Source organism: Phascolarctos cinereus, unplaced genomic scaffold, assembly GCF_003287225.1.
Source record: "Phascolarctos cinereus isolate Bilbo 61053 unplaced genomic scaffold, phaCin_HiC Scaffold_2;HRSCAF=192, whole genome shotgun sequence".
Lineage (NCBI taxonomy): Eukaryota > Metazoa > Chordata > Mammalia > Diprotodontia > Phascolarctidae > Phascolarctos > Phascolarctos cinereus.
Window position 1 is genome coordinate 57,172,528 of NW_027555625.1, and position 17,668 is coordinate 57,190,195.

At 49.1% G+C, this 17,668-nt stretch overlaps 1 protein-coding gene across 1 annotated transcript in view; it reads right to left on the reverse strand.

Annotated features, from left to right (window-relative positions):
* The window catches only part of GSE1 (Gse1 coiled-coil protein), an 804,746-nt gene that overhangs the window by 87,603 nt on the left and 699,475 nt on the right, over positions 1–17,668 (reverse strand). The window contains 1 exon segment of the mRNA XM_020989231.2: positions 16,798–16,893. Coding sequence (XP_020844890.1) covers positions 16,798–16,893 — 96 coding nt within the window.

Sequence of the window (17,668 nt, forward strand, 5' to 3'; positions counted from 1 at the left end):
GAAGGGAAAAAAGGGAAAAAATTCATCTATAACCAGAAGCATGGAAAGGTCAAGTTCACCCCTCCCCTCCACAGTTTAGACCTGAGCACATTTAAAGGGGAGAAGGACAACACCAAGATTTGCTTTACAAATATCTCATTTGATTTTTGACCTTCGCAACAACCCTGTGAGCAGATGCTGTTATCCTCACCTCACAGATGAGGAAACCGAGGCAGGTCTTCTAACTTCTGATGCCACAATGAGAGAGGAGGGTGTTTTTGGAAGGAGGAAGAGAGAGATCTAATCTGGATCACAGGTTTAGCTCTAACGGAAGGAAGGATAAAAACCAATTTAAGGAATTTTTATTGTGGCCATCACAGGGGAAATCCCCGTGTGATATCAAGACATAACACAGACTCTGCCCCCCTCAAAGAGCTTGAAATCTAACAGGACTGAAAGATGTGTACACCAAATAAGTAGGAGGCGAGGGAACATGACATAAGAGAGTGAGACAGAGGTCCGGCAAAGGGCTACAGGAATTTGAGGAGGGAGAGATCACTTTGGGCTGGGGTGGAGAAAACACTAAGGAAGTGGCACCTGGGCTGGGCCTTGAAAAGAGGGAGGAGGAGGCAGCTAGGTGGCGCAGTGGATAGAGCACTGGCCCTGAAGTCAGGAAGACCCGAGTTCAAATCTGGCCTCAGACCAAATACTTGACACTAGCTGTGTGAGCCTGGGCAAGTCACTTAACCCCAATTGCCTTAAAAAAAAAGAGGAAGAAAGAAAAGAGGGAGGAACTTTAGCCAAAAGGGACTGGGGGAGGGAAAGAGGGATGGACTATTCTTGGAATGGAGAGGTGGCATGAGCAAAAGCTATGATCAGAGAGGGATAGATAGGAAGAAAGGGTGGAAGAGAAAGAAGGGATAATGGAGCTGGCCCGTGAAAGCTCTTGACCACCAGGATCAGGAATTTTGAAAAGGAGAAACCAGCGCTTTCAATGAAATATGATTGGAGTGATAGCTTGGATTGTAAAAACATATGGGGGAGAGGGAGGGAGAGCTGAATATTCTATTGGCATTGAACACAACAGGCCAGTCTTGGGAACCAACTACTCAGTTAAACCACTTTGGCTCCACGTGAACTGGCGACATTAGCTAGTTGGCTATGCAAGGAAGACGCAGCTCCTTGGGTAGAAAGGGAACGGTGAGTCTGAAGGACTGTGGGAGGTGCCACTCAGAAGACTCACAGCAAAGGAAAGGGAAGAGGCGTCCCTGAAACTAGATTTCCTAACATCGTTGAGTCGTTTTTTGTCAGTCACGTCCAACTCTTTGTGACCCCATCTGGGGTTTTCTTGGCACAGATACTGAAGTGGTTTGTTATTTCCTTCTCCAGCTCATTTGACAGATGAGAAAACTGAGGCAAGCAGGGTTAAGTGACCTGTCCAGGGTCACATACCTCACATGTGTCTGAGGCCACATTTGAACTCTGGTCCTCCTGACTCCAGGGCCAGTGTTCTATCCACTGTATCACCTAGCTGCCCCAGGGTTAATAATACTAACTGGCATTTATATAGATAACACTTTAAGTTTAAAAAAGAGCTTACAAATAGTGCATTTTATTCTCACCAAAACCCTGGGAGATAGGTGCTACCGTTAACTCCATTTTATGGATGAAGTGATTTGCCCAGTGTGACACAGCTAATATGTTCAAGGCAGAATATGAATTCAAGTCTTCTTGCCTACAGGTCTGGCTACTGCGCAACCTCATACTTTTAAGTCTAACTCAATTTACAGAGTGCCCCCAGCATGATTTATGGTCAGAAAAATACAGTTGTACCTTGCTTTTTTTTTTTAAATTTATTTCTAGTTTTCAATATTTACTTCCATAAGCTTTTGAGTTCTATATTTTCTGTCCCTCCCTCCTCTCCTTCCTGTACCTTGCTTTTAACAAATACCATACAATGTATTTATATCAAAATGTGAATTTACAGGAATGAAATTAGGGAGTAATGAAATTCATATTACAAGACAGGCATTCTTTGGCTAGAAAGTTAACTAGATTATTTCTAGTTATAAGCTAATTTTTCTACTTACTAAACTACTAATTTTCTACTTAATAAATTAATGATTTCAAGTAATCTAAATAGTTGCATGGTGTAAAGCCATCAGCACTGAAGACATCATGTTACAGTGTCAAGGTCCTGGCTTTGGAATCCGGGCCAAGTACAGATTCCGAGTTCTGTCACTTGTCTTACCTTGCCTACATCTCCTCTCTGGGCTCAGTTTCCTTACCTGTAAATTAAGGGGATCGGGGAAGAGAAAGGAAGGCAAATGCTGCACGGGAAAATTGGGCAGATCCTCTGAAATACTTATGGAAAAAAGGCCATAGGGGTGAACATTGCACTCTGACATGAAGTCTGGGGTTTTCTAATGATTAAATGTTTTCTTCACAACAAGCCCTCATGCTCACTTTTCTACAGCAAACCAAGTATTTTCCAAGAAACAACTAGAGTACAACAAATATTATTTTCCAATTTACAGATGAGGAAACTGAGGAAGAAAGCGGTTACCTGACTGCCTGAAAGCCCCACAGAATCGAAGAGGCCTCAAGCTGTCTACCCCCATCGATAATTGAATAAGAATTCCCTCTCTGACATCTGGCAGAGATCAGATGACCGCTTGGGGACCTTCAGGGAGAAGGAACCCAGGCCTTCCTAAGGCAGCCCATATCACAGGGCTAAGTGGTGTTTAAAGGTCAACAGATGCCACTGCATTCACAAGTGCGGTTTACAGACCCGTTTGCCTTTTCTCTTCCTCCTCCCTAGAAGAGCCTCCTGAGCCTCAAAACCCTATGTATTAATTACACTTCAAAGCAATGTCTAACATCCCTCACACTTCAGGGAGCTGCACTCCAGGAACCAAGGAGGGGGTGGTAAGAGAGGCCTTCAAGGCACCCAACTGTTGGCTAAGTGTGATTCCATCCCCTCTACATGACCAAGAAATGCAAATTCTCTGCCTCATGCAGCAAACCAGGTGAGGCTTCAACAACACTGGAACGCAGACCAGGATATCTGTCACTCGTGGTGGCACATTTGAGCCCTAGACCTAAAGTCTTTCTGGAAAGCAGAGGAAGGCTGTAAAGTGGTGGCGGCCCCTCTAGAGCAAACTGATCTTCTGAGATGAAAGAGGCAATAGATAGAGTCTAGAAGAAGGAATCTAGAATCAGAGAAGTCTGCGTTTAACTCCTGGGACCTTCCACAGGTTTTTTTCCTTCTCTAGACCTGAGCGGTTTGGACTGAGATTCTTCCTGGTTGTGGCTGTCTATGCTCCTCAGTGACATCACCCTTCTGGACCCCAGTCTCCTCACATGGAAAACGGAAATATCCCCATTTGCAGCCCTCCTTCCTCAGGAGCTGAAAAGCTTCGGGTGTCCAAGCACTTAGCTAGCAAAGATGGGGGGTGGGGAGGTGAGTGTGCTAGCTGCATGTAAATTAAGTGGGAAACTGACCACGAAGCCTGAGAATAAATAATAAACCTCACAATCTGCCTCAACCAGGAAGGATTCAGAGCAACGTTCAACAACGGAGCAGGAGGTCATGATCGAATCCTGAAGAGACACACATACACATGAAAAGTTAAACCACACAGGATGCAGCCAAATACTACAAGAAAAGACAGAAAGCGCATGTTGTTGTTAGTTAGAATACTCCCCTCAGGTCCCAGAGCCCTGGTTTTAAACTGGACTGAAAAGGTTGGAGTGGAAAGTTAGGATATCCCCCTGTCCCTCCAGCCATTCCCACCCGACCCCTCCCAGCCCATCTGGAACTCTTCAGCAGATGTGCCAGGAAGAGAGAGGAGAGACACCGAAAACTGGAAGCAGCCCCCTTGGAAAAGACAACACACCCCAGCTTAACCGAAATTCTGGGTGAGCAGTAGACAAGCTCAGATGTAGTGGAAATCCAGGCCACTGGGGCCAGGAGGCAGAAGCTGCTAGCCCAGTGGCCAGACGACTAGCACGGTGTTCCTGTTCTGTCTCTGTCTCTGTCTCTCTCTCTCTCTTTCTCCTTTCTTCCTTCCCTACTGTCTTCCTCCTTTTCCTCCAGACAGCCAATCGACCCACTTCTTCCATCAAGGACAACCTGTACCATAAGTAGCTGGGGCTTTTGTCACCCAGAACACTTTGTAGGGCTCTCCCCTTCAGCTCTCTTATCTACAAACCACGGCATATCAGACCCCTCCTTCACAGTAAATCGAATGGAAGGTCGGGACTGGGGTCCTTTTTCTTTCTTCTATCTCCAGCATTGGTGACTGAACCTAGCAACTCTTAGGAACTTAATACAGCTGCTAATTAAAAGATAAACTGATAGAATATTCTAGTGGTAGAGCCCAATCATAATGGCTTAGAATCAGGCACATAGACCATCCAGTCCTCCAAGGGGAACTCAGGGGAACATCTGATCCCCAAAATGTCAGTCAATAAACATTAATTAAGCATATATGAGGCAACTAGGTGGTGCAGTGGATAGAGCACCAGCCCTGAGGAGGACTTGAGTTCAAATCTGGCCTCAGACCAAACACTTGACATGTACTAGCGGTGTGACCCTGGGCAAGTCACTTAACCCCAGTTGCCTTAAAAAAAAACATTTACTATGTGCCAAGCATTGTGTTAAGTACTAGGGATAGCAAGAGAGGCCAAAGATGGGCCCGATCTGGAGGAATTCTCAGTTTCACATATGCAAATAGCCACGTGCAAACAAGCAACAGAGAGGGGCAGCTAGGTGGCGCAGTGGATAGAGCACCGGCCCTGAAGTCAGGAGTACCTGAGTTCAAATCTGGCCTCAGACCAAACACTTGACACACTTTTACTAGCTGTGTGACCTTGGGCAAGTCACTTAACCCCAACTGCCTAAAAGAAAAAAAAACACCAAAAAAACCCCAAAAACCCAAGCAACAGAGAAAAGGCACTAGAATTAAGAGGCCTATGATAGGAAAGGCTTTCTGGACAGTGGGAAGGGACAGAGTCCCACACTGTTCAAAACAAGAATCCCTGTAGGTTCTATCACACCAAGTTTTTCCTTAAAGGCCTCTGGTGGTAGAGTCTAACTTCCACATTTTACCGGGGGGGGGGGAGGAGAGGAATACCTAGGGAAGTTACAGTGACTTACTCATGGTCACACAGTTATTAAAGAACTGAGCTGGAATTCAAACCCTGGGCCTCATTCTAATTCCAGGGTTGGGGTTTTTCACATGGATTTCAATACTCCTAATATATAACAAATCTAATCCTCCAGAAAGCTCCACATAGGTGCACAGATTTGGAGCTAAAAGGGATGTCAGGGGCCATGTGGTTCAATGGCCTGATTTTACAGAGGAAACTGAGGCCCAGGATGATGAGGTGATTTACCCAGTCAAGCAGATCCTAAGCATCGGAGGGAGGATTTGAACCCAGCTCCTCTGGCTTCAGAGCCAAGGCTCCTACACCCCTCCACACCACAAAGCCCTCGATGTTTTCTTCCAGTTCCCTCTGCCCCAAGCTTGATAAAGTCCTAAGGGACAGCAATTGATATACACACACAATTCCTCGTGGGGGGAATAAATGAAAAAGAAAAACAGGCTGCGGTTTTCCAATAAATTCTTCCCTTCCACGGTGAGGAAGATTCAGAAGCTCCCCTCCAGATGCCTCCCAGTTTCAGGATCTATTCCACAGTCAGTCACTGGCCCCTTCCTGCAAACTCAGGCTGAGTCTCAGTTTGATAAATGCTTCCCCCCTTTAAGAACCGCTTAACCTATCCAACATCAATACAAGACAGGCGGCTCTTGGATCAATACCTTTTATTGCTGCCCAAAGGTAATGGCAATTCTTCTGGAAGAAGTGCAAGGCTGAAGGAGAAGCACCTATGGATTAGAGTCATTTGGCTGAATCCTTCTTCCCCAAAAAGGCAGCCAGGCAGAACTGCACCATCACTGACCTTTGAGTCAAGAGACCTGGTGTCAAATGACGGCTCCTACTTCAGTTGCAGTGACCTTGGGCAAGTCACTTGGGCCTCAAGACTCTTCTTCTATAATCAATCAACTCAAACAAGACAGAGCTGGCGCACTCAAGGAACTTTTGGCCTATCAGTGAAAACAGACGTAGAGAGTTAAAAATCTCTTCCAGCTCTAAAACCCAAGATCTCTAATAAGCTACAAAAATTCTCCACTTCCTGGAGTGCTAGTACCCAGGAAGGAATCGGCAGCATTCATGGAAACAGAGTAATTTAATTGGGAGAAATCTGGTGGTTGAAAAACTTAAGGTTTTGTATGTGTTTTAATGAATGACAATTACGACCCGTGTGGGCTGCAGTTCAATAAAGTCACATTCTGTGGCTGAAACAGCCCTAAGGGGAGTTGTTGTTTAAGGGGGTGATGTTTAAGCCTTTGGAAGAGTGCACCAAAACCAGAAACAGTTATAAAAGGAGAAACAACGGCAGGCTGGCTCAAAGAATCAGCAGGAGGGAAAGACAGGTCACTTCCCGGTACCTACTCACAGCTATGATTATTGTTGGTAAGGAACATCTCACATTTCTATGGCATGATTTCCACAGAGGTTAGCTCCACTGTTTCTTACAGAAACCCAGTGAGGTGGGCAGCAAAGTGGTGATTACACCCATTTAAAAAAAAAAGGAGGAAAGAAGGCTCAGAGATGGAGATCTGCAGCAAGCTAGCATCAAGAGCCACAGAATTTGAGAGCCTGATGGGATCCTAAGGAATCCAATCCCTACCAAGAAGAGGCAGTATGCTATTAATGGGAAGAACACTGGTTTGGGAATTGAGGGGGCCAGAGTTTAAGTCCCCATCAAGACCTTTGGGCAAATTTGTTCTCTTTGGAGCCTGCAAAATAAAGGGGTTGGAGTCTCCCAGCTTAAAATCAATCCTGTGATCCTGTTAAGTCAATAACATATTCTCACATTCTGCCTCCATTGCTGGTTTTCTTGGCAGCATGGTGTGGCAGTAGAGTGGGCTTGAGGTCAGTCAGATCTGGGTTCAAATCTCACAGCTATTTAACCACAGGTAATCCATTTAGCCTGAAGAATACCAGTGTAGCCCCAGTGAGGAAACTGATAGAAAGCAACTTTCCAAATCTTTTAAAGACACACGTTTGCATGTGTGTACATGTGTATACATGTATATACACATGTTATATAAATTATTGTTAAAGAATGCTTAACAACTCAAGAGAAGGAGAGAAATCAGTGACCACAAAAGAGTCCCATGAATTTCAAGAAAGGCTAGCATTTCCATGGAGAATTACAGCACATGAAGAAAGTGCCTGTCAACTGATAAAGAGATTTACAATGAAAGACGGTGGAAATCAAATCCAACATCCTCACTTTATAGGCAGGGAAACTGAGGCCCAGGAAGAGAAGGCCAGATAAACTAGGCAACCACATTATCACGTGAGCCTCAAAAGTCATCAAACTTTTGGAGAAATTGAGGCAGGTCCAGAATTTAAAGGCTTAGCTGAAATTAGGAGGGATGCTAAAGTCCAAGAATTGGGATGGTGGAAAATCCTTGGGGACTCAAGAGTCCAGAGCACCCTAAGCCACCCAATGAGTTTCCCCAGTTCATAAGGCTGGCTCTGGGGAGGGAGGAGGAATCAACAAGCCAGTTCATGTTATGAGCCCAGGCAACCTCTTTCTCTACATCTTATCAGATCAGAGGATTGTCTCAAATTGTCCCAGAGTGTAAGGGAGAGGCGGTGAGAGCCACAGGGATCACAGAGATAAACAGTAGGTCTAGTCTTAGCTCTAAACCAGGGTCACAAGAGGGAAAGCCCACCCCACCCATTACTTACATCTCTATAGCACCACCTTCTTTGAGCTTCAGGAAGAGATAAAAGATTACCAAGACTGCTTGCTTCACAGAGTACTGAGCTACCTAAAGAGAAGGAATTCTTTTACCTAAAGCTTTATCTGGCTATAGTAAACATCTTGAGAGCCAAACAGCCCAAGCCTTTCCCCAGAGGCCTGAAAAATCCTCTGCAACCAAACCCAGAGGCCCTGTATTTGTCATCATGCGCAGGCCTTAAAGACCACTTCTAACCTCAGGGGACTGGAGAAAAACAGGGGAGGGAGGATTGATTTGCTATGAAGATCTCCCTGCCCTCACTGGGCTGCTGCTCCTCAGAAATACATTTTAGTCTCACAGACTGCATTTATACAGTCACTACCATCCTCTACTTGTCACATATCTCCCTGAGGTTTTCCTGAATGAATTAAGAAGGTCCTTGTCTCATCCTCTCAGCATACACCCACCGACTACCTGATGCAGTGCTGAGCACACAGCAGTTAGAAAATAAATAACAGCCAAAACTGATGAGAAAACCAATACCTAAGGACGGTTTTTCCATCAGCCTCCGTTGGGTAATTAAAAAAAAAAAAAGAGGCTGGATTTGAGAATCAGGGAAGACTCAAGATTAAAAAACTGCCTCTGACACTTCAATTAACTGTATGACACAATTTTTCTCAGCCTCAGTTTCCTCATCTACAAAACGACGATAACAGACTACTTCCTAGGATGATCAAATGAGAAGAAGCAATATAAATGACACAATATAAAGTGTGTTATAAACTTAAATTGTCACGTATGCTATTATTATCTAGAAGTCAGAAAGCCCAGGTCTAATCTTGGCAAGGCTACCATCTAGCTGTAGAGGCTTGGGAAGGTCACTTCTCTTAGTCCTCAGGTCTGGTTTTTTCTTTTTTTCTTGGTAAGGCAATCGGGGCTAAGTGACTTGCCCAGGGTCACACAGCTAGTAAGTGTCAAGTGTCTGAAGCCACATTTGAACTCAGGTCCTCCTGAATCCAAGGCTGGAGCTCTATCCACTGCGCCACCTAGCTGCCCCCTCAGGCCTGGTTTTAAACCCTCCAACCTCATCTATGAACTAAATAAATGTCTTGTTATCCAAGCTCCTTCAGCACAATATTTCTATGCCTCCTGGCAACTCTACCTATGGCAGTATTCCTCATCCCAGGAAAATTCAAGGGTAGTCTCTAGTGCCACCTAAACACGCGAAGAAACATGCCAGATGCCCCAGCAGACTGCACACTGGGCCTGGAGTCAGGAAGTCCCAAGTTTGAATTTGGCCTACTAGCTGTGTGGCCCTGGGTTAGTCACGCCTCGGCTCTTCAACAGCAAAAAGGCAAAAAGTCCCTATCCTCACCTACACTGAAATACCTGTTTCTCAGTTTCTTCATCTGTAAAATGAGGGTAAGTAATAACACCAACCTCCCAGGGGTGGTTGTAAGGATTAAATGAGATTTTTAAAGCACACTGCAAATTTTAAAGCCTCACGTAAATGTTAGTCTATTCCTATTAACCCAGAAGACTCAAAGAACTATGAAAATCCATTAAAAAACAAAGCCAGAAAAATAAAATAGTAAAAGCAAAACCAGTCCATATTTCCCCTTGATCACCAAATGCTAAGTCAGCAGCAGCAAGTGTAGTGCAGGCGAAAAAGGGTTTCCACCAAATCTTCGGGGAAGGGAGGGGCCTGGAGAAGGGACGGTGTAACTCACATAGCCTTGTGGCTTTGATGATGCTCTGGTTGCTATAACAAAGGCCATTAAAAATGACCTTACAAGCCTTGCCAGGGCTTTTGGATTTCTAGTAATAATCTCTGCTTGGGAATGAACAAGGAGTTCTGGTTAGGTTGGGAGGGCCAGGAGGAGGGAAAACCGGCCCTGCTGGCTGATGGCACAAGCAAGCCCCTGCAAGTCCCAAGGGGGGAAGGAAAGGGGAAGCCAGTTAGGCCCTTCTTTTTTTCCTCCCCTTTTCTGTCAAGGCAGGGGACTGACCATCACCCATGCCTGCCACAACCTAAGGGGTCCCATCCTCCTCAGCGTACACCTTGGTCCTAGAGGGGAAAAGGGAGAGTTATCGGAATAGAGTTAAGGAAAGACATGTTGATGCCGAGTGGACCTGGGCCTTGGTCACTTGTTAGCTCTGGAAAGTGGCTCCCCAGGACCAGGTCTCAGCCTTTTCTCTGGTAAACCCAGGGGGAGGGACATGCCAATCAGTAAGGTCTAGTTCTGACACAGCGTGGTTTGATGGGTTCAATTCAGGGATTGACTGGCAGATTCAGGTCCTGGTTTGGCCACTGAGTGGCGCCATGGAAACTCTCCTGGCCGACCTGCTTAAGGCAAAGGGGGCCCACATGGTCTATATCTTAGCTAATCGCACCTGGATGGGGGAGAAGGCTTTGGGCTCACAAACTGCTGCCCTCTGAGCCCACAGGTTCTGAAACCACGGAAAACACAATTTGCATCCCATGGAACTTCCCTCGGTGATAGGGAAATTATGTCTATAACTCCCCATGTAGAGCTCCCAGACCTCCAGAGCTGTTTCCTCACCCCCATACTCTTCAGATTACTGCGCACAACAAGGGATTCTCAAGAATGCCAGTATTCCCCTAAACAGATGTGCCTTCCAGAATTGATATTTCTGTCTCCCAGCCTGCCCCTCCTTTGGAAATAGTATCTTGGAATGCCCTCAGAGAGCTTTATTTATTAAAACACTTCTTCCCCAATCTAGTTACTTTTCCAGGCTCTAAAAGTTCTACCTTCCACCCCTCTTCCAAAAGAAATCCCCCACCCTCTACCCCTTTACTATCATCCTCTACCCTGCCCATTCAAGTATACAGAAAAGGTACACACTTTCTCTCTCTCTCTGAAATCAGAGATCTGCTGCAGAAATGGTGAGAAATATACTGAAATACATACCACATGGTATTTTCAGTAAAAAGATGGGATTTCTACTCAAGTGGTTAGGAATTACTGCTAGCTGTATTTTGTCCATCAAAACCAACAGTGGCCAGGGGGCAGAACCAATGGATTCAAACATGCTTCTAGGAACACCAGCTACAGGAGGTTTCAGATTTACTACCACTAGGGGCCAAATTAATTATGTTAACCCTGTAAACAACCTTAGAGATAACGTAGTCCAAACTCCCATTGCCTAGGTGAGGAAAAGAAAGCTGAAAAAAGACGTGACTTGTCTAAGGTCCCAAAGCTCTTTAGTTGGAGAAATAGGTCAAGCTAGTTTGGGGTGGGGTGGGGGGATGACCTTGGTCAAATAATTTCACACATAACACTACCCACTGTCCCCCTGCCCCAGTTTCTTTCCTCTAAGAGAACAACAACTCATCCTGGAAACAGCACTTATTACACCATTTTTAAAAAATTAGCAGTAGTATTCAAGGCTGGTTATTATTAAAACTCGAACTTACAAGGAAGAACCTAGGATTTGTACAACCCCAGTTTGGAAGGGATGGAGTTTCTGAAGGAAAAAAAAAAGGGAATGAAAAAGTTACATGGGAAATCATAGAGTACCAGGTGGGTGACCACAGAATACCCTGAGACTTTGTCCCCAAGTCTTGGAAATCAGCTTAATCACTTAGGACAAACAGCTCAGCAATCGTAGGGGCTACGAGTGCCGCTGAAACAAAAGCAATCTTTTTTTTAGAGGAGGAGAGAGCTGTCTCTGCCTTTCAAAACTTTCCTAACCTCAGTGTGAAAGCCTCCTTTTTTTTGTTCCCCAGATAAGGCATCTTGGGGTTAACTAGGGTTTAATTTATTTTAAACCCACTCTGCTGACAAAGGCTGGTTTGCCCGACAGAGACCAATCCATCCAGTCAGTTCCATTCGTATCAATCAGCCTTCCAGGAGTCAAAGCAGGTGCTGACCGCTGGCCTTTGTGAATTTAAAACCAAACAAATATTCCCCTGGCCCCACATTTCCTCCTTCCCAGTAATTTAGGAGGAGAGCAGGACCCTTCCTCTCCCCAATATACCTGAACTGTCCCAGAAAAACAAAACAACCATCTCTCCATCATCCTCTACTCCAGAGCAGCATCTCCTCGCTGGGACCGGGGGGGGGGTCGGGTCACTCCCACTTCCAAGGGGGGCCGCTAACCTTGGGGTTGGGGGAGGGAGCGGAGGCCAGGAGGTGGCTGGGAAGGGGTGAGCTGAACCCGTGGTCCGCCTCCATGAAGGGAATTTAATTAGCCTGCCAGAGCGCAGGGCTGGAAAGGAGGTGTCTCTGTTGCTGCAATCTAATTGAATTGGCTCCACTTAGGCTGGCTACTCACCGCCTATCAGGGAGTCAGCCCGGGCCATCTTAGAGGTGGGGGCGGGCGGAGGGAAGGAGCAGCCAGGAAGACAGAATTCAAAGGGGGGAGGGTAGAGAATGCCAGTCCCGCTGCCATAGGTAGAGACAGCCGAAGGGGGGGGCGCACAAAAGCTGCAGGGGGATCTCTTTATTAAGGGCAGTTGAGAATAAAGAGGGAAGTCTGCCCCATATCCAAGCTCCAGAGAGCTTTGGGGAACCACGTCCTGTGAGAGGAGGAGGCGGGAGGCAGCTGGGGCGCCCTGGCACCGGTTCAGCAGCCACGGCTAGATCCTCAGCCTCTCTAAGTCGTAGCTCCGCTCCCAGCCGCCCCCGCCTCTCCAGATCAGCCCCGTCCCTCTAATCAAAGGAAGAGACGACCCCCCCCAATCCCCAACACAAAAAGCCACGAAACATTACCGCGAAGCCTCCACGCCCCAGGGAGCCCAGCCGGGCACCCAACACCTGCCATTGGGGCACGCAGCCGCCGCCCGTGCCCTCCTGCCGGCTGAGCAAACTTTTATTTCGGCAGCTAAGGAAGGAGTCTGCCTGCCCCTGCCGCCGCCGCCTCCTCCTCCTCCTTCTCGACTCCGCTCCCAGCCCAAAGGGAAGGGAGGCCGGGGAGCAAGCGAGACTCCTCCGCCTCGGGACTAACCCTCCAGCCATCCCCACCCCCCACCCCCGGTTCTCCCGCGTCCCCTCCACCCGCACGCACTCCCCCACACGTACACAGACAGCGGCTCCCTCTCCTCCGGACCGCGGAGCCTTCCACGAGCAGGCTCCAGATCCGAGTCCCAATGCCCGCCGAATAGGGGCAGGAGCAGGGCCGCCCGCCTCGGAGTGCTCACCCAGGAGCCGGGGAGAAGCGTGCCCCTTCTCAGTCCCGTCCGAGCCTCGCCTGCTCTGTGCGGGGTGGTTGGGCGAGGGGCGGATGCGGGGCGGGGCTCGAGGCCCCGGAGATCCCGACCCCCGGCTCGGGGAGAGCACAGCAGAGCGGGGTAGGGTAAGGCAGAGGAGAGCAGAGCAGCGCAGCGAGCCCACACCAGCACCTCCCGAAGCCCCCGGGGCCGCTGTTCCCTCCACCCCCGCGCGCGCCAGGGAGGCGCTTTCGGGGCCGGGGAGGGGCGCACGGGGGACGGATCTGCCCTTTGGTCTCGTTCCCTGCCCGCCCAGCTCTTATCGCCCGCAACACTCTGGGGGAAGTTGCCGAAAGCCGTTTGCGGCTGGCTGCCCGCCCGCCCCCTCCCAGCCTCCCTCCCGCCCCCCTGCCTCTCCCCAGCCATCCAGACCCCGCGAAACCCGAGAACTTGTTGCTGGAAAGGCCCAAAGACCCCCTGCGGGCTCTTGGCAAAGGGGGGGGCACCCCGCCCGGATTGCCCAGCACTCCCTACCCCCGCCACACACACTCTCGCACACAATCCCTCCCGTCCCCAGCTCACCTTTCATGCCAGGGCCCCACAGCTCCGCCTCAGAGCAAGCTGACACATTGTGTAGCCATCATCACCCCACTGTTTGTCTGAACTGCTTGGCTCACCCGGGGCTGCTCCGGCGCGGCTCCTCGGGAGCTGGCCCACTGGGGAGGTGGAGCTTCCGGGGCCCCGGCCAAGAAACACCTGCTGCCGCCGCCGCCACCGCCGAGGCCACACCCAATCCCAACGCCCTCCCCCGCCCGCGCCCCATGCCACTGGCTCATTTCCCTGCTCCTGACCTAAGCCAACAAGAGGTGTCGGGTTTCTCCCGCAAACGCAAACACACACACACACACACACACACACACACACACACACACACACACACACCCACCATGGACACCCTAGTGTATTCCCTCAAAGCACACATTCTCGCCCCCACCCTACCCAACACAGCCCACACAAGCAGGCCTGGCCCAGCATTAACACAGGTGAGCCCAGGACACTCACAGGTAAAGGGGAGGAGCTATGGGGGGGGAAATCATTCTACCACAGCCCACACCCTAGACTGGACATGTGAATATTAAATTTATCAACAACATTAAAAGTCAAGCCCTTGATATGGACATAACCATTTCAACCAAGACTCCTATGTATAGACAGCAATTTGTCTCCTTCACCCCCATCAAAATGACACTGGATTTGCTTCTCTAGGGGAAGGTTACTGACCTTTCTCCTTTACAAACTAAAAAGGCTAACATTTCTAGAGAGATTTAAGGTTTGCAAAGCATTCTAAATACATGATTTCATATGATCTTCACAACAACCCTCCGAAATAGATGTGATTTTATTATCCCTATTTTATGATTCATTAACGTGGGCTCAGAGTAGCAAAGAGATTTGACTAGGATCACTCAGCTATCTGCCTTTGTCTGAAGTAGAATTTGAACTCAGGTCTTCCTGACTCCAAATCCGGTTAGAGTCCCTTCTCACCTTTTAAAACTTTGGGCTTGTCTTTAAGGGGCCATGGGATGCAATATGCAGCTAGGTGGCGCAGTAGATCTGGAGTTGGGCAGACCTGCCTTCAACTGCTTCAGACACTAATAATCACTCAATCGCTTGATGCCTCAGTTTCCCCAGCTGTAAAATGAGAGGACCTTGGAGGTCTTTTTCCAGCTGTATAAATCGATGTCCCTATGAATGTAGAGGAGAAGGAAAACTGGAAGAAGTCTCTGCCCTATTGATGTGATAACATTTTGGGGAATTAGAGTAACAGTCCATTCCGACGGGGTGCGGACATTCGTCTAAAGAAAAGGAGGGTCACCTACTCCAGGTACAAATGAAGCCGACTACAGAAGCCGGAAGGGGAGGAGGAGTTCATTAAATTGACGGGGAGTTTCCAGTCACCAGGAAGGCCTCCTTCCTTCAGAAACTGGCATTGCAGTCTCCCCCTGAGTTGGTCCATTCCTTTCTTCCCGAGTCGGGGATAGGCCCCAGCTCATTATTCCACCCCACCTCACCCAAGCACTTGACACACAGGTATGACTCAGTGAGAGTCTGGAAATTCTTGGGCACCCACAGCCCGCTTGGAAGGGACAGGGCTACAGGTTCTCCCACTCCTACCCCAAGGGCTCAGCCTCCCCCTCACACCCATGCCGCAGGGCCCCTGAGCCAGTCAGGTCCAACCTCAGCTGGGCCAAGCATCCCAGCAAGCCGGGAGGTTAATAGGGCTTGCTTCGCCTGGAGGGATTCCGGGCTGGGTCAGTCTGGCCACAGCAGTTTGAACTCAGCATACAGCCTCCCGCATTCAGAGGACCGAACAGCAAAGGGCCTTGCCTTTGGCGTCGATCTAAGCCAACCCCCTCATTTTACAGATATAGAAACTGAGGCCAAAAGAAAAAAAAATCTGTGTTCAGGGTGGTCATCCCAAGGTTACCAAGAGGCCTATGGTTCAGTCCTCATTCTCCTGCTGTCATGGAGTGTGTGTGTGTGTGTGTGTGTGTGTGTGTGTGAGGGCTAACATGAAAGCATGGTTTTAAACCTCGAGGAAAGAAGACGCCGTTTATGGCTGGGGAGCCCACGGTAGCCTCGTTCTGGTTTTAGCTTTCAGCCCACCGTGCCAACACTGTGCTCCTGCCAGCCCCCAAACCTGCCCTGGGAGATGCCCTGGACTCGTTTGGCAAGTGTGCAAACTACGATCCCCAAGGGCCTCCCAACCGCCCTCCTTCCCTTCCTCCCTCCCGCCCTCCCTCCCACCTCCCACCTCCAGTCCCGGATTGCGAAGGGAAGGGAGGGAACGCTGGGCGCCTGCCATCTCCCATCCATCTGTTCCTGATGACGCTGGCGGGTTTCTGGCACTCCGAGCCCGCGCCAGCGGTGAGCGCAGAACCAGTCTGTCTGCCCCCAGTAGGGTTTGTAAAGAGAAGGGGAGGGGGAACCGGTGGAGGAATACACAGAGGGGACGAACCCTTGGGGAAGGTACCAGGCTCTCCCTGCTCAGGGGACCCACTGACCTTGCCTCTGGAGTGCAGCCATGCCGAGAGAGCGAGTGTAGGGGCAAGATCTGATGCCTTACACAAGGCTTCCCCCTCAGACCACAAACCAAAGGGGAAGCCAGGCAGCGAGGCCAGGGGGGAGGCCGTTACTGGCTCCTACCTGCAGGCGCCAGGGAGCCAACCCAGGCACCAGGCAGGAGGGGCCCCTTCCCATTTACGACTTGCGATCCCTGGCCGGCGCCTCCTTAATGTTTGTCTCTTCCTCTGTTATTAGCCTCTGCGACCAGATGCTCTAATTTACTCACCACCCGGTGTCTTCACACCGAGGACTCCTGTAATTTATACCACCCACAGCCCAGTGGATTCACTCTGGGGGGGGGCGCTGGGGGAGGGGTGGTCCGGCAGCCTGCTACTAAAGCTTTTGACAGCTAGAGACAGGAAGTCACCAGAACCAAAAAGCTGATGGTGTGGGATGGGGGAAGCAAGGAATTTAACAACTGGCCTCTGGGCTGGCCAAAGTCCTGGGGAATCTCTCCTGGATTCCTGCTCTCTACATCTCTAGGGACCTGGGTTACAGAGTTTTGAGGACAGTTGTTCGTCTTTTCATCGTCAAACACTGGGGAAAATAGAGTTCCAGAATGTAACTAGTATTAACTGCCTCCCTTATGTCCATTATTCAGGCAGGGCACAAGCCGACCCAGTTAGTATTCAATGTAGCCAATTACTAAAGCCCTTCCATCACAACACAAAGCAAAATAAAACATGAGATTCTTACCCTCTCTGTACCAGCTAGGCCAACCCTGGGACTGACCTCCTTGGGCGCCAGAAGCAGAAAGATCTCCAGCACAATGTGAAGTGACCACCGGAGCTGCTGTGGAAGTGAGAAGAATGGGTATTTCTGAGGGCAATGAGAAAAGGGGCTTCAGCTGAAGCCTTTTCCCCATGCCTCACCTCTTGGAGGTCACCCTGGATCCTCAAAATCTGTGGCAGTGGTGTGCCATCTCTGACAGGTCTTATCAACCCCAGGAAAGATTTCCAACATGGGTCTATCAGCCATAGTCTGTCCTGGAAGAGCTAGTGTCTTATTACTGGAAGACCAGTCTAATTAAATTTGCTAAGTCACATTATAGGGTCATAGATTTTTGAGCTGGAAAGGACTATCAGGTCCTCCCCATTCATTTTAAGGAGGAGGAAACAGTCATGGAGAAAATAAGTGCCTTGCCCAGGGCCACACAGCTAGTAAGTGTCTGAGGCTGAATTTGCACTCAGGTCCTCCTGACTGCCACTCCATTCCCCCCCCCCTTTTCAGCCACAACTCAAACTATCTTATGTAGGTACAGGGGTCCTGGGCTCTGTACCAATGGAGAGAGAACCCACATCCTTGAAGCATTTAAGTAAAAGGGTTCTGTAGGCAGAGACTGGAAAAAGGAACTCTGAGGTTTGAGACAGGATCCATGGCAGGGCTCCCTCAGGTTCCCCCTCTGTGTGGGGCATGTACCACCTTGCAGTCCAGAATTCAGGCAAGCAGGGAGCACTTAGGCTTGGGTCAAGTGGGCCTTGGGGGAAGCAATGCCCTCAAGGGTCAGTGGTGGAGAACAGTTTGCAAAGTAAATGCAGTCACGACCAGGACCACTAGAGGGCAGCAA